Source organism: Phyllopteryx taeniolatus, chromosome 5 (assembly GCF_024500385.1).
Source record: "Phyllopteryx taeniolatus isolate TA_2022b chromosome 5, UOR_Ptae_1.2, whole genome shotgun sequence".
NCBI lineage: Eukaryota > Metazoa > Chordata > Actinopteri > Syngnathiformes > Syngnathidae > Phyllopteryx > Phyllopteryx taeniolatus.
The window spans coordinates 19,761,163-19,788,133 of NC_084506.1; the positions used below are offsets into that span (position 1 = coordinate 19,761,163).

Consider the following 26,971-nt stretch of genomic DNA (forward strand, 5'->3'; position numbering starts at 1 on the left):
GACATTGAAGATCAACCTAAAATGCACTATAACCTTTGCAGGTGAATTTAATTTGACCTTTAAACATGTCAAGACTTCATTTTTTCAGTACCTTTTTGTCCAACTGTTCTCTAAGACGACCTGAACAGCAAACTATACAACAGGTGATTCAACTGTCTCAGGCTGCTGAGCATTTTGGACCCCGCCGTTGAGCTCCTTGTCAAAGAGCAGCAAGTTGTGCAAAAACAGTGAGGACATGTGCAATGCATTCAGAACTTTAGATAAGGTCAAATAAAGTTCACCTGAAAAGGTTACAGTGCATCTTCAGGTTCACTCGAAAGCTGCAAATTGTATCCCTAACTGTGTGAGTAGTGTATGTTAATTAGATTAGTTCTGTATCCTCAGTAGTTTATTAGTTTTTAATCACATTACATTTGTGTAAGTCAGGTACCCTGTTGATGGAATAAGTGCTGTTAAATGAACCCCTAGAAAACAAATAAAACAAAAAAACAAAAGAATACACAGACTCAGCGAAACTTCAGTACATGGAAGACAACCACTGTCACGTCCATTTCGTGCAAGGCACAGTAATCATTTCCACAAACTAGTCTATTCATTTGCATTTGTAATACATTTGTTAAAGTGTAAAGCGACTTAATGACTGAAAAAAAATATGACAACAAAGCATTCAGTAGAGGAGCAGCAATACACTACAAAAATGAGTACCTTTTGGAATGAATATACATTTCACCCACTGAGAATTTAGATCAGAAAGGAAACTTGCAAGTACTAAACGCTGACACGTGAAACATTTTTTTTTGTATATTTTGTGTAAAACCTGGAACTACTTACCATATGTTTAGCAGAGGTGTAGATGTCATACTAATACATGTAGTCTACTACTACTATTACTACTACTACCGTGACCAAATATCAGCCAGGAGCAGTCAGTCCAAGTTGGGTTCAGATGGCCATTCAACCAAACCTTCTTTTCAAACCTTCCACTGTGATGTCTTGCTTCAAACTGGTTACACCTCATGGTTCTTCTTCAGTATATTCACATACTGCTGCCTTGCCCGACTCACAGGTGACACACGCCCCCAAGACGTGTCCAGTTTGACAGAGGCTGGGGATGGAGGGCGTACCCTGGTTATAGACCATTCTACTGCAGCATCTGACCACTTTCATTTTTTTTGTAAGACAGTTCTTGAGTGTTTTGTAAGGTGCCTAAGGGTCAAATGTATCACCATAATTATCGTCATCAGTAGTGCCGTGCTTCAGTGTACTCACGATTGCCTAATTCTCTTGACATGGCTACGTCCAGGTCCTGCCGCATCTACAGAGATACAACAGAACAGAATCTTTAATGGCCACAGAATACAAAGAACCAGAAAAAGCCAGAGAAAATTAAAAGTACAAGTGATTTTGGAGTTGATCTTCCATCTAATGAGTGACAAAGAGTTCATACTATAATATAGAACATGTACTATTTTGTTTTTCGAGATCATAGGCGTCGTTCAGCTGATTTATTTTTTTTGCTTTGATTTGCAAGCAAAAACTTATGCTATGAGCGCTATATAGTGAACTCAACTCACTTCACAACAAGCAGCAGTTTGGCAGATAGTAAATTATTCAGAAAAAGAGGCTTCAATCTGTTTGCCACTCCCAGTTGAAGTTTACAGTCAAACTAAACAAAGAAAAATACGCGTGCATTTATGACATTCACAGAACTGCTTTTAAGTCCACTAGCTTCATTCTAACCCATATTGTGAAACACCATTGACAGGCATAGCATCTGTGTTGTTATAACCCGTTAAGAAATAGGTATTTAAACACAAATTCTGGAGCAACACATGTAGACAAACAATATAACAATACTCACTGGCACATTTCCTTTATCCTCTGCGAAGAATATACTGTATAGTGACAAACCATTCACACTCACATTTGCACCGTCACTCATGGGAACTAAACCCACGGTGGCTGCACCGAAGTCAGGTGAGTGAACCACAAACCATCATGAGTGAATTTACAATTCCTCAATATTGTAATGTATTAGTAGATATTACTTTAAAGGCATACCCCAGTAAGTCTGGTACTCGCTGCTGCACTACATAATACTATACACTGCCATTTTAAACAATGTTGCTTTTTCTGCTGGAAAATAAACTTAAAAGTTCAGATGTTACTTTATACAAAAAACACAAATCATTGACATTTCCAATAAGAGAGACACAAGCTTTTATAAAGTGCACTGGAGTCAGTACATCAGTTTACTTTTTTTCCCCTGTATGAAAAACACCACTGGTTTGTAATTTCACTAATGTTAGAGCTAAAGGGTTGGATTAAAGATGAGGAAAAAAAGAAATATATAAAATGACAAACTAAGGTGCATCTCAATGAATTTGAAATATTCAGGGAAAAGTTGAAAGTCACTTCTATGTATTTCTGCTGTTCAATTAAAAATCTTTCAGTATTCAGTACATAAACTATTTTCATGATTTTACTTCCCATGGGCTCACCACCTGTGGGAGGAGCCATAGGGGTCGGGTGCAGTGCGAGCTGGGCGGTGGCCGAAGGCGGGGACCTTGGCGATCCGATCCCCGGCTACAGAAGCTGGCTCTCGGGACGTGGAATGTCTCTGGCAGGGAAGGAGCCCGAGCTGGTGTGTGAGGTTGAGAAGTTCCGACTAGATAAGGTCGGACTCGCCTCCACACGTAGCTTGAGCTCTGGTACCAGTCCTCTCGAGAGGGGTTGGACTTCCACTCTGGAGTTGCCCACGGTGAGAGGCGCCGAGCAGGTGTGGGTATACTTATTGCTCCCCGGCTCGGCGCCTATACGTTGGGGTTCACCCCGGTGGACGAGAGGGTGGGGCGACGGTCCAGACTGTTGTTTGTGCCTATGCACCAAACAGCAGTTCAGAGTACCCACCCTTTTTGGAGTCCTTGGAGGGGGTGCTGGAGAGCGCCCCTGCTGGGGACTTCATCGTTCTGCTGGGGGACTTCAATGCTCACGTAGGCAATTACTGTGAGACCTGGAAGGGCGTGATTGGGAGGAACGGCCCCCCCCGATCAGAACCCGAGCGGTGTTCTGTTATTGGACTTCTGGGCTCATCACGGATTGTCCATAACGAACACCATGTTCAAGCATAAGGGTGTCCACACGTGCACTTGGCACCAGGACACTCTAGGTCGCAGTTCGATGATTGACTTTGTGGTCGTGTCATCGGACTTGCGGCCGCATGTCTTGGACACTCGGGTGAAGAGAGGGGCGGAGCTGTCAACTGATCACCACCTGGTGGTGACTTGGCTCCAATGGTGGGGGAAGATGCCGGTCCGACGTGGCAGGCCCAAACGTATTGTGAGGGTCTGCTGGGAACGTCTGGCGGAATCCCCTGTCCGAAGGAGCTTCAACTTCCACCTCTGACAGAACTTTGCTCATGTTCCGGGGGAGGCGGGGGACATCGAGTCAGAGTGGACCATGTTCGGCGCCTCCATTGCTGAGGCGGCCGACCGGAGCTGTAGCCGTAAGGTGGTCGGTGCCTGTCGTGGCGGCAATCCCCGAACCCGTTGGTGGACACCAACGGTGAGGGATGCCGTCAAGCTGAAGAAGGAGTCCTATCGGGCCTTTTTGGCCTGTGGGACTCCTGAGGTAGCTGATGGGTACCGGCTGGCCAAGCTGAATGCAGCTTTGGTGGTCGCTGAAGCAAACACTCGGGCATGGGAGGAGTTCGGTGAGGCCATGGAGAAAGACTTCCGGACGGCTTCGAGGAAATTCTGGTCCACCATCCAGCGTCTCAGGAGGGGGGAAGCAGTGCACCATCAACACTGTGTATAGTGGGGATGGGGCGCTGCTGACCTCGACTCTGGACGTTGTGATCCGGTGGGGAGAATACTTCGAAGACCTCCTCAATTCCACCGGCATGCCTTCCCATGAGGGAGCAGAGTCTGGGTTATCTGAGGCGGGGTCTCCTATCTCTGGGCTTGAGGTCACCGAGGTGGTTAAAAAGCTCCTCGGTGGCAAGGCCCCGGGGGTGGATGAGATTCGCATGGAGTTCCTCAAGGCTCTGGATGTTGTAGGGCTGTCCTGGTTGACACGCCTCTGCAAAATCGCGTGGACATCGGGTGACAGTGCCTCTGGATTGGCAGACTGGGGTGGTCCCCTTTTTAAGAAAGGGGACCGGAGGGTGTGTTCCAACCACAGGGGGATCACACTACTCAACCTCCTTGGTCTATTCAGGGGTGCTAGAGAGGAGGGTCCGTCGGGAAGTTGAATCTCAGATTCAGGAGGAGCAGTGTGGTTTTCGTCCTGGCCGTGGAACAGTGGACTAGCTCTACACCCTTGGCAGGGTCCTCGAGGGTGCATGGGAGTTCGCCCAACCAGTCTACATGTGTTTTGTGGACTTGGAGTAGGCGTTTGACCGTGTCCCTCTGGGGGTCCTGTGGGGGCTGCTTTGGGGGGATGGGGTACCGAACCCCATGTACGACCGGAGTCAGAGTTTGGTCCGCATATCCGGCAGTAAGTATCCGGACTCGTTTCCGGTGAGGGTTGGACTCCGCCAAGGCTGCCCTTTGTCACCGATTCTGTTCATAACTTTTATGGACAGAATTTCAAGGCGCAGCCGGGGAATAGAGGGGTCCGGTTTGGTGGCCTCAGTATTGCATCTCTGCTTTGTGTAGATGATGTGGTTCTGTTGGCTTCATCAAGCCCTGACCTCCAACTCTCACTGAAGCAGTTCGCAGCTGAGTGTGAAGCGGCTGGGATGAGAATCAGCACCTCCAAATCTGAGACCGTGGTCCTCAGTCGGAAAAGGGTGGCGTGCCCTCTCCAGGTCGGGGATGAGATCCTGCCCCAAGTGGAGGAGTTCAAGTATCTTTGGGTGTTGTTCATGAGTGAGGGAAGAATGGAACGGGAGATCGACAGGCGGATCGATGCAGGGTCTGCAGTGATGCGGACTTTGTACCGATCCGTTGTGGTAAAGAAGGAGCTACGCCGAAACGCGAAGCTCTCGATTTACAGGTCGATCTACGTTCCTCACCTCACCTATGGTCACGAGCTGTGGGTCGTGACCGAAAGAACGAGATCCCGGATACAAGCGGCCGAAATGGGTTTCCTCCGCAGGGTGTCCGGGCTCTCCCTTAGAGATAAGGTGAGAAGCTCGGTCATCCGGGAGGATCTCAGAGTAGAGCCGCTGCTCCTCCACATCGAGAGGAGCCAGATGAGGTGGCTGGGGCATCTGATTCGGATGCCTCCCGGACGCCTCCCTGGTGAAGTGTTCCGGGCACATCCCACCGGGAGGAGACCCCGGGGACGAGCCAGGACACGCTGGAGAGACTACATCCTTCGGCTGGCGTGAGAACGCCTCGGGATCCCCCCGAAAGAGCTGGATGAAGTGGCTGGGGAGAGGGAAGTCTGGGCGCCCCTGCTAAAGCTACTGCCCCCGCGACCCGACCTCGGATAAGCGGTAGAAAATGGATGGATGGATGGATTTTAGTTTACAGCTACCAAAAATCCACATTTTACCATTCCCAAGAAATTAGAATGTTACATAAGAAACAGTCAAAAATATTTGAAAATGGAAACGAGGTCGGAATTGGCCTTCCGAAAAAATTTCACTTTTGGAATCGCAATGCTGAAATATGAGCTCTACTGAATATTCTAATTCATGGGGATCTGCACCTGTATAAACTACCAGTCAAAAGTTTGGACATACTTTCTGATACTATTATTGAGAAACCATTTCCAAACCTTTGAATGGTGGTGTACTTCAGTATTTACATTCCCCCCTCCCAGTTACACCGCAAACCTTGGCCAGGTAGTCCTCCACACTGCAGGTGGGTCCTTCACTCATAGGGCTGAGGGTTTTTGAGCAGTGGCATCTGTATTGGATGCCCATTGTGTTGGCTGCTGAAGCCAAGCAGCCTCCATCAAAAGAAGGTCCTTGACCCCGTCTCAGACTCAGCACCTCGTCCTCCAGCTGCCTCTTAGTCCTCTCCAACTGGCTGCGGGAAGACACCTCTCTCTCCAGCTCCGCCTGAAGGTCGTTAATCCGGTGATTTAACTGAACAAATGAAAACATCACTAAACGTTAAGCAGATCATCATTCAGAGCTATGCCACCACCTCTACACATATTTTTAGAACATGTTTTTAATTGAAAGTGCTATAAAAGAGGGACAAACTTTTTCTCTGTCTGCTCCACTCATTTGCTGATCCTGTAGTTTCCTCTTAGCAGTTTTAAGTAGAGTTTGTAACCTGTTAACACAATCAGAATCAGTGAATAGAGATACCCTTCTTCAGGTATTCCTACACTGAGAAATACATACCATAAAACCCAACAATGTTTCGAGTAATTTACAAACAAAACTGATGCTGAAATTCCGACATTGGGAACAATATTAAAAAGACGATCTTAAATTTAGATTCATGGCTGTAGACAGGGGCGGCACGGTGGCCGAATGGTTAGAGCATCAGCCTCACAGTTCTGAGGTGCGGGGTTCAGTCCCCGTCCCCACCTGTGTGGAGTTTGCAAGTTCTCCCCGTGCCTGCATGGGTTTTCTCCGGGCACTCCGGTTTCCTCCCACATCCTAAAAACATGCATCAATTGGAGACTCTAAATTGCCTGTAGGCATGACTGTGAATGGTTGTTTGTTTCTATGTGCCCTGCGATTGGCTGGCAACCAGTTCAGGGTGTACCCCGCCTCCTGCCCGATGACAGCTGGGATAGGCTCCAGCACGCCCGCGACCCTAGTGAGGAGAAGCGGCTCAGAAAATGGATGGATGGATGGGCTGTAGACAGCGGTACGGTGGACGACTGGTTAGCACATCTGCCTCACAGTTCTGAGGACCTGGGTTCAAATCCGGCCTCGCCTGTGTTGGTCTTGCATGTTCTCCCCGTGCCTGCATGGGTTTTCTCCGGGTACTCCGGTTTCCTCCCACATCCCAAAAACATGCACGGCAGGTTGATTGAAGACTAAATTGTCCGCAGGTGCGAATGGTTGTTTGTTTATATGTGCCCTGCGATTGGCTGGCGAACAGTTCAGTGTGTACCCTGTCTCCCGCCCACACTTAGCTGGGATACTCCAGCAAACCCGCGACCCTTGTGAGGATAAGCGGTGTATGAAATGGATGGATCAACGTAGACAGGCACGTGCACAGACATTTTCGGGGGCAGGTGCTCAAGCCAAAAAAATTGTCGGGGCCAGAGCATGTTCGATGGGCTTCGGGGGGCATTCGGTCGGTGCAGGGAATTTTACTGCTCAAAAAATGCGCCTGAGTTGCACGGGCAGCACCCTGTGTTTTGGTTTGAAATCGCTTTTCTCACAGTGAAGAATGAATTCTCGCATATTGTTGTGGAGGTGCCAAATGCTAGGCTAAGCCTGAAAGCAGTCAGCTCACTGAGGATCAGACAGGAAGTGATGTGACTATGCAAATGACCAACATAGTTTTGCTTATTTAATTTTGTCTGGATGTCAGCCTTAGTGTCCTTTCATGAACAAATAAAGCTTTGAAGCACTATAAAACTACATCTTGATGGGATACACATTAAGCTAATAACAAATGGTTTAGCGTCCTCCATGGAATTTTGTGTGTCAAAATGGTAAGTGTCTACCAGAAGCATGACAAATATGTACTGTATGAGACAGAGCTTTTGTAATCACCTGTACATTTCCTTTTGAAGCGCTGAGTTTCTCTTCATCTCTTGTTCCAGACGAGAGTCAGCGGCCCTTTTTTGCTCTGCTATTTGCTCTGATTTCTTCTTCTCTGTTTCCACCTGAAGTAGAACTTGTTAAACTTTGCTACCTATCTATCAATTAATCCATCTCCTGTATGCTACATATATATGACACCAAAGCAATTTTATGACCACCTGGGTGTTCATCTCATTTTTTTCCTTTTCGACCTCTGCTAAACGCAGTCCTAACTTCGAGCGGCTCTTCAGCTCCTCCTCCCACATGAGCTGAGTGTCCTGGGTGCTGTTAGATAACGCGCTATGCTTTTGCACCTAAAAAGAAGACCATAAGAACAGGACATTTGCTTCAAAAGCATTAAGCAAATTATAGATTCCCTGCCCCATTTTATGGCTGATACAAAAACAGTTATACAAGAATAGGTTATGTTGTATTTGTCCCTTTTCACATTCAAAAAGAAGGTAAAAACATTACTTACACATTACATTATAGCACTTACCTCTTTGTTGAGTTGGTCCTCTAATGTAATCTTCCTGCTTTGAAGATTTGTCACCAAGTCCTCCAATTGTACTCTCATCTATAGAAACAATTTTAAAAAAATACAGAGGTGATATTTTAGTGTTGTTTTGGGATTTGTTTCTCCTCATACCAAAAAATCTTGCAAAATGTTTTTTTTTTCTGTCAAGTCCCCATCCCCCAAGTATTAACTTCATAACTGCATCAATGTCCAAAGAAATAATACCAACCCGTGACCTCAATAGCCTGGTTTACACAAAGACCTCTCAAAATGCAGCGTCACAGCCATAACAGCAGATAAGGCATTTATTATTTAGTATGCCACAATCAGATAATTATATATATTTTTTCCATTTTTTAAATATTGATGAATAATAATAACAACAATAAAAGGGCTCCATGGAAAACGGCACTTTTCTCATCCGTGGCAAAAAGGTCAAAGCGGAAGCACCAATAAAGGTCTATCTCTGCACGTCCTGAGTTTTTACCAGGGCTGAGGGAAAGGGTTCCAGGACACAGGTCGAAGAGAGTTTCATCTTTAACCACAAATTAAGGAGGAAGAGACATCCTGTTGTGGCTGATGGAGTGAGAAGACAAACCAGGTATGCAGCACTCACCCTTGCCTCCTCCTGAGCCGCCTTCTGAAGCGCATCAAATTTGTTAGAATGTTGCTTTGCAGAAGCCTCCAGCCTGATATTGTCAAGCTCCAGCCTCATGTGGAATATGTCATTAATGGGTAAAACAAATCAAAAAACAAAATAAATCAGTTGCTTGGAAAGTGAAAACTGCTGTGTTGTTGGTGTGGTTTTACCTTTGCACAGCCTCCTCAAGCTGTTTGGCAATATCATTGGAGGCGGCCACAGCAGCCTGAGCGTCCTTCTGTTTTCGCGCAGCAAAGCTCAGTTCTTTTTCTCTTTCATCTAAAAGACTTTCTCGGTCCTTCATTTGTTTCTCAGCTTGGATGCGCTGGGCTTCTCTTTCCTGCAGCTACATAAATAACAGAGCAGAGTCACCTCATTAGCAAAAGACTGCAGTGTTGCTTTTTTTCATTCCTTGTATTAAACTTTTGAGTTTAGTATACACGTTTGATATTGTGTTAATCCTTAGACTTGTACCTTATATCACTGTTTGAACTTACATTTTTACCTTAAGAAATATTACTACTTTCTGGACCTGGATTCCTGTATTATCAAACTTCCAGGACTGATCATTCAGAGAAAAGAGAATTGTCCAAAATGAATTCATACCATGTATCTAAGTCCATAGTTGCCCAATGTACTCCATTCTCTCCCGGGAGATGCTCAAATGAATTTGTGCTCAATTTTCAAGAATAAATTATTCTGAGATAAAAGCTCTCCTGCCTCTTTCTCGTGTTGGGCAATTTTTTGTCTTCAAAATAAATTTTTGTTTTGTCTTGGAAGAAAATTAAATGTTTGACACTGAAAAAACTCTTTTTATTAAAGCTTTGTTGGACACAGAGGACGGGACCTTGTTTTTTTCTGGCCCTGCTTGCAGGTGCTTGCACTCAGCAGTTTCCTGACATCAACATCTCAGTCCAATGAAAATGTGGTCATGCATTATTTTGGCTATGTTTGTATGAAGATGCATTAGTATACGTGACAGAAGTTTAAGCACAACTGCACTTTGTTTAAAAAAAAAAAAAAATTGTTTCTGAAAAGCTGGCAAGCACAATACCAGTATCTCTCCAGAGGAAGTCGTTACACTTTGCCTTTTACCTCTTCAATTAGTTGGTTGCAGGAAACGTGAAAGTGATTTTTGGCATGTGATGTGACTACAATAACACATCCCAAATGCACTATGCTGCCCCTCTACCCTCCTTTTACCTTTCCTTTGAGCTTGTCAATGTCTTGGAGGAGCCGAGTCTTCTCTTCTTCCAAATCGCTGCGATACCGTGTGCTGAATTCCAAAGAAGCTTCACACTTTGATAGCTTCTTTAATGAGTCATCTAAGTCCTGCTTTAGCTGCCTCAGACTAATCTGAACCCCCAAACAAAATCCAGACAAGGAAAAAAACACTGTTATTTGGAATACAGTACACACAAAAAGTAAGTAAGTTTGGATGCGGACAAAGGCTCAAAGTAAGGTGCTCCTCCAGCCCTGATCTTACCTGGTTCTCTGTTTTCTCCTGTTGTAATTTTCGAACAAAAATTTCAAGTTCAGTTGCCTTACAGGAGAGCTCCTTATGTGCTCCGTGTGCTTTTTGCACTCTTTCCTCACAGTCGGAGCGAAGCTTGAACAAAGTGTCATTGAAACTCTTTTTGGCATCTGTCAAAGCATTCTCATTCGCAACAGCTTTGGTTTGGGCCTCCTCCAGACGTTTCCGTAGCAACGTGCATTCGCTCTGGGCTTGGTTTAGAAGCTCCTGAGTGGCTTCTTGTCGTGTTGCAGCCTGAGCAACCAGCTCCTTTTCGCCCTGCAGAGCAGCTTCCAGCTCTTTAACACGCACCGCTGTCTGCTCACTCTCACGCTGCACGATGTTCAGCTGCATGGTCTTCTCAACCATCTGGACCTCATATCGATGTACATCGCTCTCCATGGTGTTTGCGTGTGCCTTCACTTTGGACAACTTCTGGGACAGTCTGTTGACCGCTTCACGATGACAGGGTACTTCGCCTGAAAAAGAACAAACTTAGAAACGAGTTGAGCCACCACAAGAGGCCAGATGTAAATACTGACTTTTAAGTAGCTGATGTTCCTCCTTCTCTTGGAGCAGAGCTTTCTCCATGTCTGATCGAGCTCGTTCGGCCTCAGCCAAGCGGGAGTGGATGGCCTGAACCTCCGCTACCAAGTTGTCCTGAGCCTGTTGCTCAGTCTCCAGGCTGGCATTTGCTAATTGTAGCTCATACTTTAATGAGGTAATCGTATTGTTCCAATCCAAGGCATTTTGGTTCTCGTTGTCACAGGTGAGTTTGAGATCTTGGCGAAGATCTTCTACTTGGTCCTTGAGGGCCTCATTCTCCTCTGCAAGGTCTGTCTGTTTGATGCTGCTGTCGGCCCGCAAGACCTCAAGTTCTGCTCTCAGTTGCTCCTGAAAGATAAGAGGGCTACACCTAAAGGAGACAAACAGGGAGCCCAGTGGGTGTGTATGTGGTGCATGCAGCGGACACATTGACAAATACAAATATGCCTCTGCCCCCATACCATTCAAATATGTGCTGCTTATCAGAAGCCAAGGTTGTTGGCTAACGCTAATCTGTCCATCCCACGACGCAATGTAGCTCTGTTTAGCTTTTGACTTTGACATGACAGTATTATGTAAATTACCCCCACATTTACATCACTGTGGGGCAAATTTAGAACAGCTTACTTAAGCAATTAAATTAGCTGAAAATTACCTCGTTACATTTGCTTCTTTTGTACTCCTCTTCCATCTCTTTTTGCTTGAAGAGCTGACTTCGTGCATCCTGTTTTAGTTCATTCAGTTTTTGGTGATTCTGCATCAAAAGCATTTGGGCCTGTCTATGGTCCTCCTCAAGCTGGGAAGATGATACGCAACAAACAAATGTAATTGCCACAAACTACCCAACTGATGCTGCTCTTCCTTACCTTACCTTCTCATTGGTGGTTTCATACGACACAATCTTTTTAATGGCCATTTCCAGCTTAACTCTGCGTCAGGCAAATATGTCAGGTCAATGCCACCTTTTAGTTTCCCAAAAGGGAAACCACCACCACCATAAAACTCAAGTAGTTAAAGGCCCAGTAAAGTGACCAAAAAAAATCATGTATGATTTCATAATTAAATCAGACTTGGTCAAGAATTGAGACAAAACATTACACTTATGCTATTTTGGTAATCCTAAGTGGCCTAAAACAGAGAACGTTTAGTCTGATTTCATGTCAGACAGTGAGGAAAAAAAAGCATGTGTCTTATTATGAAGTGTATGTAAATATCTGGTTTCAGCTGCATATTACTGTATGTCTGTTCGTAGGTAAATAGCCTGGTTCCAGCTGTATATAATGTGTGTTTGTGTGTGTGTTTTAAAATACGGAGATGGAAATTAATATTTAGTTTAAGTTGGCGCACTAATAATTTATTATTGAGCCAAGTATTCTTTTCTTTTGCTGAATACTTACATCACTAATAATTTATTATTGACCTAAATACAGTATTCTTTTCTTTTGCTGTCGAACTCTCAAATGCAGGGGCGACGTGTGGTGAGGTTTCGTCGGCGCACAGACACTGGAACAATCCTCTATAATGAGGAAAACGCTTCAACGTCCATACAATCCAAAATATTGGTGCGATTGTGCTGATATTTTCAGAGGTTAACGTTGACTCAAGTAAAGATATCCTCATAAATTTTGGTGCTGACTGATCCCAGTTTTTTGACATTACGTTTTCTTCCTGTGTAGCCGAGTGCCCATATGAAGAGGAAAACGTTTATAGCGTACATAAAATCCATAATATTGGGCCGATCATTCAGATAGTTTTAGAGGTTGAAGGGGCCATAAATAGAGATGTCCACATAAGGTTTGATAATGAGCGGTTGCAGTTTTGTGACATTAAACAACGTTAAGCTTTTTCTATATAGTGAGCATATGGAGAGGAAACCACTTAACGTCTATAAAATCCAAGATCGTCATGCGCCCATATGAAGAAGAAAACGCTTATAACGTCTATAAAATCCCTCCATCCATCCAGGAGGAGTCTCCAAAAGGTCTCCAATGAAATCAACTCACTGGGCAACAGACTAGTCTTCAGGAGACGTCACTGCAACCAACGGAGACTCGAGTTGCCATTAGGTTGCCAACTAGTCTCCAGGCCAGTGAGATAGAGGTCTTGCCTTCAAACATATTTAATGAATTAAAAAACAACAACAACATGAACATTACTTTACTGGGTCTTTAAAGATTGATCACATGGGCTAAACTCAACATATTTAATGCATAGCAGAGTAAAGTTAGTGAAGAGAAAATTAAGCGGTTCTTACGTGAGGTTTGTGACATCAGTTTGCAACTCTATGTTGCTTTGCTCCAAGACACGATTATCAATTTCCAGTTGTCTCAGCCTCTCTCCGACAGGACCAAGAGGGCCTTTCGGTTTCAGCAACCGGATCTCCTTGATTATGTCTTGCAACTTCTTCTTACCTCTGGAATCTGAGAAATATAAACCAAGTATTTATAAGGCAATAGATGAGTAAAACATAATTTGGTTTTCCAATGAGCAATACCTGTAGCGACTGTGCCCATTTTCTGAATGTGGAGGGCAATGTCAGAGTCCTCTGAAATGACACCATCAGTATCTTCGGACATCTCACTGTCGTCAGTGTTCTGATGAAAGAAAAAGAGCATGACATTTAAACATTTTAAACTTTGGACTAAAATCGACAAACAATAAGGTGCAAAATGATGACTTACAGTTTAAACTTACCAGGACAGTGTTTCGTGTTCTTTTCAGCCATTCTGCTGATTGCCACCTTTTGGAGACAAACAGCAAAATAGTACTCATAATGAAAATTGGTCATGGCTAAATCAATTGGAGGGGGGGAGAACAGAGGTTGAACGCAGCTGGTATACTTTGTTTGTATGTAGATAAAAACGTAGATGAATAAATATACTTTTAAAGAAAGTCATGTTTGCGTGGAAAAATACATTGATACAGTACCTCCTATAGAGTGCATTCGCAGGCACACAAGCAATCAGGCGAATTTATACCTTCCATCGTCTTCCGACAGATCACTTAAAGTGCTGTCAAACACAAAGCGATCTCTGCTGATTCCACCATTGCTCTGAAGGACTCTGAGGCCACATGCGTCACCAACCACTGTAAGCTGTGAGCTTTCCTCTGACTGGCCATCAGGTCTGATGTTGAAGGACAGCTGATGTGTAAGTTGTGATTCCAGCCTGCCGCCCCAACGTTCAGCAAATCACAGAATATACAGTTCAATAATAGGTAGTTGATGCGGCATAATGACATAATCGCCAAAAAAGGGTAATCAAAAAGAGAGGCGACGTAAGAAACTTTTGAAATGTAAAGATCATCCAGTATAATATGCTGTTGTGATAGGAAAAAAATGTATTAAAAAGGCACATGTAAAATAGTGATTACCTTTGAGAGGTTAAAGGTTTCCGTACTTTTTGACAGAGTTCAGTTTCATTCGCTAAGCTGGTCTCAGGTAGCTCTTTTGAAAGCCCCTTTGGTGCCCTTTCACCTGTGTCACAGGAAGCCTTCATTGTCTTAGGAATCTCAGGGTCCACCTCAAAAGAAGATCACAGTAAAGAGAAACAGGTCTAGGCCAACTTTAGGGTTTATTTGAATAGCAACCTCAAGGGCAAATTCTATATGCTGACTTTACAAAACTCCAGATGGCACACAAATAGACAAATACAGTAAAGCTAACAGCACCCTTACTTCAGGTTCTTCTAGGTTAAGGTTGTGACTAGGCCCAGCTTTGGTCTCATCGTTTGTGTTGTGACCAGCAGTGCAAACTGTGGGGGCAGAGTCTACGCAGCTCTCCTTCTTTGCTTTGAGGGAATATGGTGCCTCACTAGAGGGTGATTCTTCTTCTATTTGAAGCACGATGTTCTCACTAGCAGGGAACTCACAGTCTTCTATCTTTCCCTCTTTCAGAGAATTGTCAGCGGGCTCCGCCACAGAATCTTCTGCTCCAAACTCCCACTGGTGGGGTTCATGAACTGAATGAATGGACAGCACGATCGACTGTCCGTCCTCTTCATTGCCGGACTGTTGCTCAGCACAGGTAGAGTCACTCAGATTTTCTCCGTTAACACCTCCTGATTTGGACAACCCAAGTATCTCCTTCAAACTTTGAACAACATTACTTAAGGCAGATTGCTCCTCCTCTTCTTCGCCAAGCTTCTCATCCAAGGTCTCAGGTAGAACTGTCTACTTATAAGGAGTGAGTGGGAAAACAAAACAGAAACAAAAAAATATAAAACAAATATATATCTGCAATTCTTCTTTCAATATGGATAAAACTCAACAATATGATCTCATTAATATTTGGTTCACAATACAGATCATATGTGAGTTTGTGAAGTACACATAGTATTGTTAAAATAAGAACTTTATCAATGTTGTACAGTATAGGTACTTTAACACACATTAGCTGATGTTTTTGATTGACAGATTCAAGAGGGGATCTTAAAGCATGGTATGTGTCTTACAAAGCGATCAAAACAGTTTTGTTCTTTGGCAATGTGGTTACCTTTTGTTTCTGCTTGTCAGAATGAAAACTACTTTTATCGTCACTTGCCATTGATACTTCAGGGGAGCCTAAGCAGAGGCAAGATCTTTACACAGAGAACATGCACACACAACTTGGACTGCTAACAAATGGTGAGTGTTTTTACCTCCTGTAACTGCTTCTTGAAGTTGCTGTTTCTCTGTTTTAGTCTCATTACAAAATGAAATCAAACTGTCTTGGTCCCAATCTGATTCTGAAGAAGTGCATTTGAATAAAAACAATTATTAAAAAGATGTTTCAATGATGTGTACACTTAATGTTAAAGTGCAAAACAGCAAATGAAAGGCCTGCGTCTTACCGTCACTCTCTTGAAGAATCACATTTGGGGCATGGGGATGTGCAGGTGGAGTAGGACATGCGCTGACAATTTTGTCATCCGAGCTGACTGTTATCGGAAGAGTAAAGGCCACTTTTGGAGATACAACTACTAACTCTTCAAGAGAAGGACTGGGGCATTTTGGGAATTCCTCAGGCTTAATTTCCTCTATGCATCCAGGCAGACTTCCATTACTGCTATTGCTAGATTTGTCCGTGTCTGATTTATCATTAGAAAGGAACACAGGCGCAAGGTGTAGCAGTTATTGATGAAAGGTCCACAGGGTTTGGCTGTAAGTGAGGCTACCAGTATAATACTATATGTGTATTTCAGCTTGGGCCGCCATTTTACATTTGTAAGAATTACCTTCATTACAGACAAACTTTCCAAAACCAAGCTCTTCCAACAATTCTGTGAAATGAACAAGGATGTTAATCAAAATCATGCATGCGATGAAATGAAATGAAGCGGACTAACCGATCTTTTCGAGGCTCTCTTCTTCACATTTGCTCAAAAGCAGTCCCCATTTGTTCATGTCGGTCTAATGATGCGGGCAAAATGCTATTGAATCTCAAAAATATATGTATTTGACTATGTATAGGCTGCATTCTTCTGTTAGGCCTACCTCTTTTGGTTGAAGTTCCTCTTTTATGTCATGACCACCTCTGGTATCAACACATTCAGCAATAGGTGAATAGGTTCCTGTTAAACAAATCAAAAGCCATAAGGTCTACATTGCCTCATTTTACCCCTCAAGGGACAACAGAAATCAGACCCGTTTCAACATAAAGTCTAACTAATACTCAAAATTGTCATAATAAGATTACTAATTTAGCTATAAAATGTTAACATAATTGGCTTTACCAAAACTGTCACAGAATAGAAAATGGTATTGTCAATACATTCATCAAAGTTAAGCAACCATCTCCAGAACCTATTAGTTCTTCCACTCCTGCTCTCATACAGTGACGCTGCTCACCCTGCTTGCTTCGCCTCTGTTTACATTTTTCTTGGTAAGCTTGTTAATCTTCTTCCAAAGAAATTAGCAGCAGCAACTCCTGGATATTTTTAAACCAATGGGACTGTACTTTTTGTAGATAGTCAGTCGTAGCCATATTCCAATATTTTTTGATCCCGCCTCACCATTACGTAAGAGTGGCCTGCTAATTAGCACAACCCTGCTATTAGCATCAAGACCAGCAACAAGATACGTCCCTTTTCCACTGAAGGCTATCACACACTGCTACAGAAGATGGGGGTCCTGGAAAGGAAAATTCACCGCCTTGAAGTTTATGTGGCGGTAAATGGACAGTCGGGAAAAGAAACCACTCTACCGATGTCTCAAAATGGTGACTAGGAGCATGCTAATGGACAGCCAATTAGCTCTACAAAGAGGACGGATGTGGACTGTGGAAATGGTAATGGATCATCCAGTAGTTCTCTCTGGAATGTATTGGGAGCAAAGCCAAAAAATATAGGACAGTGTCCAAAAGGGAGAACCAGCAGATTACTGGTCTGTGTTGAGTGGTTCTTCAACCCCGAGAGAGCGGCTGGGGATGGTCGCAACAGCGAAAGGCAAAAAAAGAGGAAGCAATTCAAAGCAAAGACATGAGACAACAGATTTGATCCACTTTTACAAGACCCTGGCAAAGAATGCTCATCCCCCACCACTACTGAAAGGTATGAAACAATCATACAATAAAAAAATGGCACGCCAAACGTTAATAGTCAGTGATGGAGGTATCAAGGATGTGAAACGTTTTTGTACCGAGAAGAACACCGAAGTAGTGTTTTACCAACGATATGGTGTCTGATATCTTAAAATCATGAAGATCACTAATGAGCATCCAACTGTGAAATCTGTCATTATACACCCAGGGTCCTTGGATGTTGTCAAGCAGCAATCAGAGGTACTGAAACAAGATTTAATTGATCGCTTCACAAAAGCGCAATGTTTGGATGCTGAGGTTTTCCCAATGGTATGATCTAGAGATGAACATTTCAGCAGGCTTAGGCAATTAAATAGGTGACTTAAAAAGTGTGCATGACTCTATCGGTGAGCTTCATTGACAATTACTGTATTTCTGGGTATTGCAGAGGTCTTTACAAGGCAGGAGGTTTCTCTCCAAATAAACAAGGGGTTACGTTACTGACTGCCAACATTGTTTACTGTGTACTTCATTCAGCGGCACAAAACGAAAACATTGGCCTTGGTGATGTGGCTGAAGGACAAAAGGCACTGAACGAGTCTTCAGCTGTATCTAAACAATAGAAATTAGAGAAAAGACGATATGACAAGCAGAAGGAGTCACCGACATAAACCAAACAATTGGAGGAACGAATGACGACTGAGATGAGGCAGCACTTGGAATCTCCCACACTCCTCTACGCCCCATTGGCGCTAAGTCCAACACAAAACTCACTTTCCACTAGCCTAATGCCCTGTCACAGACAGGATGAAGGCCATTCTCAGTGTTGGAATCTAACATACACCACACCAGTATCTTCCTCCCATCCATCCCCCATCGCCTGAAACCAACATCCACCAAGATACGAAGGGCGCCTCCTTCCTTTAATCAGATAGCTCCATAACTTCACAGAACATAAATACAATTACTTTGCTTGCTATTTTAGTGAAAAAATAAAATCCATCAGGGCAAGTATCACCACAAATCATCATAATGAAAATATGATACAACACGTACAACCTTCCAGGCATTACTCTATTACCATGCCAGAATTTAATACAGTTGACTAAAAAACTGCAACGAAAACGGCAGCTGTAACTGTCAACTATTGTCTTGACTCAATACCATCTGACTTTTCAAAACTATTGTGAAGCCTGTGCTCAGTGATTTGCAGCAAATAATTACTTGTTCACTAAAGTCAGGCGAGTTTCCTAAACCTCAAACCCTAAAGTAGCTGCCATTAAGTCACTTCTAAAAAAGAGAACGCTGGACGCTTCCATGTTAGCAAACTATAAACCCAATCTAAAATCTCCCCCTCATAGCCAAGACTGTCGAGAAAGTGTTTTTTAATCAACTCAGCAATTAGTTGAAGTCAAAGGGACTTTTTGACAAATTTCACAGATTTCCGAAGCATCACAGTACAGAATCAGCTCGTATCAAATTGCTAAATTATACAAGGTTGAACACTGACTCAGGAAAGGTGTCAGTTCTTGTCTTGTTGGATCTCAGTGTGGCGTTTAATACAGTAGATCATAACATATTGCTGAACAGGTTGGAAATGTGGGTAGGACTAAAGAGAACAGTCCTTAAATGGTTCAGATCCTACCTGGAGGAAAGGAGGTATTTCGTAACCATTGGAAGTTTTCAATCTCATCGAATGGCCATGACATACGGGGTCCCTCAAGGGTCAGTTCTTGGACCCCTCCTGTTCAGCCTGTATATGCTTCCCTTGGGTCAAATTTTTCAGAGCCATAATGTTGACTATCACAGTTATGCAGATGACACACAGTTATATCTAGCAGTGTCTCCAGATGATTATGTTGTCTCACTGTCTTAAGTCAAATAAATAACGTGATGAACCAAAACCAAAACTCCAATTAAACCACAACAACACTGAGGTAATTGTTTTTGGCAGTAAAGAAAAAGGGGTTTGCTGTTCGTAAATACCTAGAGTCACTCTCTTTAAAAACAAAAGGCCAGGTCCGACAGTTTGGTGTGCTGATAGATTCCGACCTGACATTCAGTAGACATATCAAATCAATTACTAAAACAGTCTTATACTACCTGAAGAACATATACAGAGTGAAGGCTTGCATGTGCGAAGCAGACCAGGAGAAGATCATCCATGCTTTTATCTCAAGTAGGCTTGATTATTGTAATGGTCTTCTGACTAGACTCCCCAAAAAGAGCATTAAACAGTTGCAACTCATTCAGAAACCTGCAGTTCGGGTTCTGACCGGAACAAACAGGTCAGAACATATTACTCCAATTCTCAAGTCTCTGGCTTCCAGTCAGCTTGAAATTGACTTTAAAGTTCCACTACTGGTCTATAAATCATTAATTGGTTTAGGTCCTCAATATATGAAACAAATGCTAGTGGAATATAAACCCAGTAGGGCTCTGACGTCTACAGACTGAGGTCAAATAATGGAAAACAGAGTCCAAAGCAAACATGGTGAAGCAGCTTTTACCTGCTATGCTGCTCACAAATGGAATAAATTGCCGACAGAAGTCAAGTCAGCACCAAGTGTCAATGTTTTTAAATCCAGGTTAAAACTCATCTTTTTTTCTCATGCTTATGATTATTTTAGAGCATTTCCACTTTTAAATGACCTTTCTTGCACTGTATGTTTCTTATTTTTATTTTTGTATATTTTTTCTCTTTGTTTTTAAATGTTTTAAGCTGTGTTCTATATTCATCTTTATTTTTTAATGCTTTAATCATGTAAAGCACATTGAGTTGCCTTGTGTAGGAAATGCACTATATAAATAAATTAGCTTTGCTTAAACAGCTTTTACTGAGTTGGCAAACACACCCTAGTTCCAATCAAGTGATGACACACAAGGAAGACATTTAGTAATCACATTAAGTAAAACCATCACCATCTTTGCTAGTGGATGGTCCTCCACAAGTTTCGAGGACTCCGGAAGGGTTGCCTTGTTCTGATTTTACAGTCTCTTCACATGCAACTGGAGGAGACAGGGAGGGCGCTGGGTTCCTTTTGGCAGCGTGCTCAGTAATAAGGAGGGCACAGCTACAAGAAAGTCAAGACACTGACATTGTGACCATGTTTTTGGCCTTAAGTGGTGCACATGAGCAGAGGTTCTTTTATGACAAAATACAGTGGAGACCGCTGAGGCTGAACACAATCCAATCCAGGAGGCTGGTCAAGTTCCAATATGTTACAATTTAGGAATATCCCCATTGAAAATAATGCAAAATTTTATCAATTTAAAGAGACAAATAAAACCTTCATAAACTGTACACTCATGCAAAGTTTTTAGTAACATTTCAGCTTTGTTTAATGGTCAAAAAAGTGTAAAAATAAGTTAACCGCTGTACAATAAAATAGTAAAATACACTTGTGCCTTGAGATACCCGACTCACGACTTTTTCACGATATGGACAGTGTACGACCGGAGTCAGAGTTTGGTCCGCATATCCGGCAGTAAGTCGGACTCGTTTCCGGTGAGGGTTGGACTCCGCAAAGGCTGCCCTTTGTCACCGATTCTGTTAAGAACTTTTATGGACAGAATTTCTAGGCGCAGCCGAGGCATAGAATGTGTCCGGTTTGGTGGCCTCTGTATTGCATCTCTGCTTTTTGCAGATGATGTGGTTCTGTTGGCTTCATCAAGCCGTGATCTCCAACTCTCACTGGAGCAGTTCAGGCCGGGATGACAATCAGCACCTCCAAATCTGAAACCATGGTCCTCAGTCAGAAAAGGTTGGTGTGCCCTCTCCGGGTCGCAGATGAGATCCTGCCCCAAGTGGAGAAGTTCAAGTATCTTGGGGTCTTGTTCACGAGTGAAGGAAGAATGGAACAGGAGATCGACAGGCAGATTGGTGCAGCGTCTGCAGTGATGCGGACTTCGTATTGGTCTGTTGTGGTGAAGAAGGAGCTAAGCCGAAAAGCAAATTTCTCAATTTACCGGTCAATCTATGTTCCTACCCTCACCTATGGTCACGAGCTGTGGGTCGTGACCGAAAGAACAAGATACCGGATACAAGCGGCCGAAATGACTTTCCTCCGCAGGGTGTCCGGGCTCTTCCTTAGAGATAGGGTGAGAAGCTCGGTCATGCGGGAGGGGCTCAGAGTAGAGCCGCTGCTCCTCCACATCGAGAAGAGCCAGATGAGGTGGCTCGGGCATCTGATTCAGATGCCTCCCGGACGCCTCCATGGTGAGGTGTTCCGGGGACGTCCCACCGGGAGGAGACCCTGGGGACGACCCAGGACACGCTGGGGAAACTACGTCTTTTGGCTGGCCTGGGAACGCCTCGGGATCCCCCCGGAAGAGCTGGATGAAGTGGCTGGGGAGAGGGAAGTCTGGGCATCCCTGCTAAAGCTACTGCCCCCGCGACCCGACCTCGGATAAGTGGTACAAAATGGATGGATGGATGGACAGTGTTTTGGCTGATTTTTTTCCTTTGACTTGTGAGCAAAAACTTTGAGCACTATATTGTGGAAGAGAACTTCACGACAGGCAGCAAACTGGCAGATAGTGATAGCTTTAAGATATTTACTCGCACATAAAGTTTACTGTCATGTTAAATAAATATAATTACATGTTGCATATTTAAAAGAACTAAAACACTTTGCCCTAAAGCCTCTAGCTTAATGCTAACACATAATGGGAAACACCATAAACGGACGAATAAATAACATTGGTGTCACATAACCCTTTGAGCAACAAATATTTGAACATATATGGTGGAGCAACACGTAGACCGATAATATAACAATAATCGCAGACATATACTGCGATTGGCTGGCAACCAGCCTCCTGCCCAATGATAGCTGGGATAGGCTCCAGCACTCCCGCGACCCTAGTGAGGATAAGCGGCTCAGAAAATGGATGGATGGATGACACAGGCATATATTCTTTATCCTCTGTGACAAACAAATATTAGTGCAGCTTACTGCGGAACTGAGACAGTCTCCTTATATCCCTATGTTTGTACTATAATGCTCTCGGGTGGCCAAGGAGCACACACCAAAAGGAGCAGCAAAATGGCCATTGAATTGAAGAACAAAATATGGCAAAAACAATATAATTTCTTTACATTCTACTTAATTGTCATTACTGTATGTTTTTATGAAGTAAAATATTATAGAGTGCTATTTTGCTTTTTTAATAGACATTACAAACATTTTTGTGATCTTTTTAGGAGGCTGGAACATTAATTTTAATGTTGAAAGACCTTTTGAGATACGAGTGTTTTGATTTATGAGCGTGGTCACAGAACTAATTAAACACATATCTCAAGGCGCAACTGTAAAATAAAACTGCACTATTCGTGTATAATCTAGGGAAATGTTGCGAGGGAGGGATGCTGAAGGAGAGTCGACTTCATGTGTCGTACTTTATAACATGCTTGACTCTCATACAAGTGTAAAAATAAGTTAACTGAAGATAAACTTACGGACGATGGCCATTTGTCACAGCATGGTCCTCAGCTGATAGTCCTCTGTCGTCCTTCAGTGTAATATCTGCTTGGAACCATAATAGCATTTGCACCATGTCCATTTGTCCATTGCCAGCAGCTATGATTAATGGTGTCCTGCAAGTTTGTTTAGAGACCGCGCACAAACAAAGCCAAACTGTAAAAAGATTGATTATGAATAATAGTCGTGTGTCATTGTTTTGCTCCAACCTCTGGTGTTTGTCTGAAATATTAACATCAGCACCTTTCTTCAACAGCAACTCAGTGACTCCCATGTGGTTTCCTCGGACTGCCATTATCAAGGGTGAAAGGCCTTTCTTGAAAATGAGATCACAGTCATACAAACACAAAGTATGCAGCATTTCAATGTCACATGTCTTAAGAATGGTCAGTGAGAAAGAATCACCAGATTTTTTGCATTAAGGTCGGCATCCTTCTTCGCGAGTAAGATGACACAGGAGATTGACGGGATTTTCGAGGCCAAATGTAAAGCAGTGTTTCCGTCTGCATCCGTCAGGTCAGGATCGGCATTGTTCTCCAGCAGAATGTTCACACAGAGATCATTATCGCACTGCACTGCCTGATAAAACGAGAGTGAATAGACAGTCATTGATGGCCATCATGATGCATCCGGTCTGAAATTGTCTCGACGATGTCCAGGCTCACCTTCATCAAGGCAGTCCTATTTTGGTTGTCACGTAGATTTATCTTGGCTTTTTTCCCTAGGAGGAAACTCACCACCCCGACTTGTCCATTGGCACAGGCTAGGTGAAGTGCAGTTCTGTAAACAGGAGAGATTGTTGCTAGCATTCATTTTCTGACAACATACTGACAGGCTTATCTATATGTGTCGCATCTTATTTGAGACTCACTCACCTATTGTACTTGTCAACCTGATTAACATCACTGCACATGGCATGACACCGCAGTTTGGTCATATCACCCAACCAGGCAGCCTTGTGGAAATGTTCCATCTTCCTTTTTTTCACCTTGTAGCCAACAGTGAGTTTACCACCACGGTCTGGTGCATCACTTGGTCTTCGCATCTTGCTGGAGAAGCTGGCAAATAATTTCTTCATCTTATAGAGCAACACAGCAACGTGACTTAATTGAGGTAAAATGATCATCAACAGCAGAACTCCTTATTCCTGAAAAGACACCCAAGGAATTACTCCTGGTAACTGCATATACAGTAGTTTGACATGGTTATGGGTATATCTATCTATGACTGATTGACTAATTGACTATATCTATCATCCAACCAACCAACCTTCCTCCCTACCTACCTAATGCCACTTTGTTTGTAAACAATAGGCCCCAGTGTACTTCCGGGTGAGAGAGGAGCGACTGACTAACACTGACCTGAACCGCTCGAACAGGCTGCTATTATAGGTCATGAAATTGGCTAACAACAATTTTTGACCAGAAGTAGTTCCTTTATAGTTTTTAGTAATTGTTTCTCAGTACTGATTGCCTCTTGCCAGGTGGATGGTAACTTTGTGCTGGGGTTTTGAACAAAAATCAGTAAAGGGTCCCAGTAGATTATTAAACTTAAGCGACGGAGGTGCAATATCACAATTTTAATATTTACAGTAGGGTATGTACTGTAGCACCCAAAGAAGTGGACACAGACGTCCCAGCATTCCTAGCAATGTTATACATGCGTTAATTACGTGTCAGTTCCAATGTTAGACATTTTTGTGTTTTCGCCATAGTAATAGTTAACTGTGTTTTATTCACCTGTTGGTTTTCATTTTTGTTGTGTTGTTGTACCATTAACTGATACTCTGGAAAGCCTGTGCACTGTGCAGTGACTCCTTACTAGATTGGTTGGGTTGTGTTTGATTAATTTAGCAACACATTACGGCTAGCCAGCCAGCTAACGTCAGCTCTACATGCTCTATGCATGCACAATTAATTTCATGTCAAAAGACTATGCCTGTGCCATTAATCCAAGCAAAAGAAAAGTCAACTACCAGTCTCAATGATCATGTTAATTATGTCTGAATTCCTAACACGTCTGTTTTTTTTAAATCAACTCACCTGTTGAAATGTAAAGTACTTTGGCGTTCTGTCTCGCTTTGAAGCAATTTACCTCACGTAAAATCGTCTTTTTTTTTTTTATTTACACTTCAGACATACAAACAACAGCGTTAAAAAAAATTAGGCTAAAATCATCATTTATGCCTTTACGCTATTTCTCAATCGCTCTGCATTGGTTAAAATGACATGAAAGTGCTTGTTGACGACTGGTCCCATCGGGAAAACTCAGGCTTTTGCCACCCGGAAGTAGGTATGGGCCATACATATTGTCTACTGCCGTAAACCTTTTAAATTTGCCGCCATACCGTATGACGTCAAAGTGAAAAGGTTTACGGCAGTTAATAAAGCAATACCAAATACGTATACTGCACAGTATATGATATTTCCATTAACTACCCAAACACTCTCACCAGAACTCCCTTTTAATAAACATAATGTAGGTTACCTGTTTAATGTATTAACATCCCAAAACGCAATAGTTTATAGTTAAAACTGAACCAGCACCTTTCATTTAGCGATGAATGCAGTTGGAACACTGTGACACACTTAGTGAGCAGAAACTGAAAACTGAACATTTACTAATCTATAGAATAAACTTAATCACAAAGGGAGCATGTTCTACATACCCACGTTTTCTTAAAAGTGACGCTGGCTAAATACGATTTGCCCCACTTGAAATTGCCTTGTTTGTTGGACAACTTCCTGCTTCAAATACTTTTCATGACATAACCATATCATAATAACATAATTCACGAATCTCTAATTTTCTCCAGACATAGTGATGGACGAAACTGCCGATCGCACCATATGACATAAACTCAATGCAGCTTTGCAGCACGCCTCAAAGCAGAGAAATTCTCTATGGTCTCTACCTAGTGACGTTTTTAAACGCCACAATTAAAAAGGGAACAGATGGCCGAGAGTGTAAAGAGACAAATAAATGCAGTCACTTCTCATATATATATTGACATAACTGTTTTTTTTTTTAATATTAAAAAAATAAAAATACGAAAAAGACAGTACATTACGTCCGCGTTTTCCCAGGTTTTACAACGCTATAGCGCTCCCCCTATTGATGGAAATGGTCATGACAGGCCTTCAAATTGGAGTAGCTCACAATTCAGATTAAGATTAGGATGCTCCTCTTGATTATGAACACGTTTAGTCAACACTTATTTATACTCTAGGCTGCAATTTAATCAATTTCATCATGCCTTTTCATATTTTTTAACCACTATATGCAAAATACTACAGTGATACCTTTGCTTTTTAGGGTGTGCAGTCTCAATTGTAATGAATTTGCATCCTCAATAAACAATGATTATTTTGTTTTTAGTATCTGAACCATAAACAAAGCACAAAAAGATAGGATTGATTTTAGGGGTAAAATTACAGGATGAACCTAAAATGGACTATAACCTCTCCAAGGCAATTTTATTCGCCCTTCCGTAAACTTCTGGATGCCAGCTCTTCAATGTTTCATTACTTTTTGCACAGTTTGCTGGTCTCTAACAAAGGGCTGAACAGTAAAGTTCACAACAGCTGTTTGATCCATTAATCCATTGCCAAGGATGTACACTTATACCCCTTTCTGTGACTCTTCCAGTCTCTGTGTATCTCACCCTTCTGTGACACACTATACCCAGTCTCCACTTCCCTCTGAGAACAATGCTGTTTGAAGCCTCGCCATGGTGAGGTACTGTTGACCAATTACATGATGTCAAAATGTGAACAGCATGATGAATAGGATAATTAACTAATTCTTATTTAAGCAGGGAAATGTATTGGATCAAAAGCTCAAAGATCAAACAGCTGTTGTGCATTTCATTTTCGAGAACAGCAAGTGGTGCAAAAAGTATTGAAACATTGAACAGTTGAGAAAGTGTGTAGCATGTCTTGCGTGTTTCAGTGAGTTGATTTGAGTTTCTATCGTAGTTAACCACTAGATGGTGGGGTTTGTCTGGAAAATTACTGATGGAGTTGAGAGTGTATGTGAATGCCGAGTGATGCTGTCAAAAGAAAGTACAGTACATAATTGAGGCCTGTGATGCATGTTTGTACATTA

The 26,971-nt window shown here is 42.8% G+C and overlaps 1 protein-coding gene and 1 long non-coding RNA gene across 2 annotated transcripts; one reads left to right on the forward strand and one right to left on the reverse strand.

Annotated features, from left to right (window-relative positions):
* Window positions 1-210: 210 nt before the first annotated feature.
* LOC133478270 (ankyrin repeat domain-containing protein 36B-like) lies at window positions 211-25,120 on the reverse strand. The gene is made up of 33 exons (XM_061774129.1): window positions 24,907-25,120; window positions 23,740-24,011; window positions 23,530-23,644; window positions 23,270-23,443; window positions 23,074-23,180; window positions 22,843-22,980; window positions 20,304-20,455; window positions 16,358-16,434; window positions 16,210-16,273; window positions 16,099-16,143; window positions 15,715-15,951; window positions 15,523-15,609; window positions 15,378-15,445; window positions 14,561-15,055; window positions 14,258-14,406; window positions 13,864-14,052; window positions 13,580-13,625; window positions 13,380-13,479; window positions 13,140-13,305; window positions 11,757-11,814; window positions 11,541-11,681; window positions 10,882-11,233; window positions 10,313-10,818; window positions 10,030-10,182; window positions 8,997-9,172; window positions 8,803-8,896; window positions 8,169-8,246; window positions 7,849-7,983; window positions 7,640-7,752; window positions 6,161-6,233; window positions 5,786-6,040; window positions 1,270-1,315; window positions 211-1,105 (listed from the first exon to the last, which is right to left on the reverse strand). Exons 2-33 carry the CDS (start codon window positions 23,988-23,990, stop codon window positions 1,008-1,010), a joined length of 4,938 nt encoding a protein of 1,645 aa, XP_061630113.1. The 5' UTR covers window positions 23,991-24,011; window positions 24,907-25,120; the 3' UTR covers window positions 211-1,007.
* Window positions 13,899-15,535, forward strand: LOC133478273 (uncharacterized). Its single transcript, XR_009788641.1, has 4 exons — window positions 13,899-14,034; window positions 14,780-14,909; window positions 15,299-15,323; window positions 15,398-15,535. It is a non-coding gene; the product is annotated as an uncharacterized LOC133478273 (long non-coding RNA).
* Window positions 25,121-26,971: the final 1,851 nt, after the last annotated feature.

Bases quoted from the DNA above. Each gene is read 5' to 3' on its own strand.
- LOC133478270 (XM_061774129.1), bottom strand. From the start codon at position 23,990: ATGATCATTTTACCTCAATTAAGTCACGTTGCTGTGTTGCTCTATAAG. The intron at 15,952-16,098 runs GTAATTCTTACA...ATGATAAATCAG, and splicing joins AAAGTTTGTCTGTAATGAAG to ACACGGACAAATCTAGCAAT. The intron at 6,234-7,639 runs GTGATTACAAAA...TTGTGTTAACAG, and splicing joins CTTCAAAAGGAAATGTACAG to GTTACAAACTCTACTTAAAA.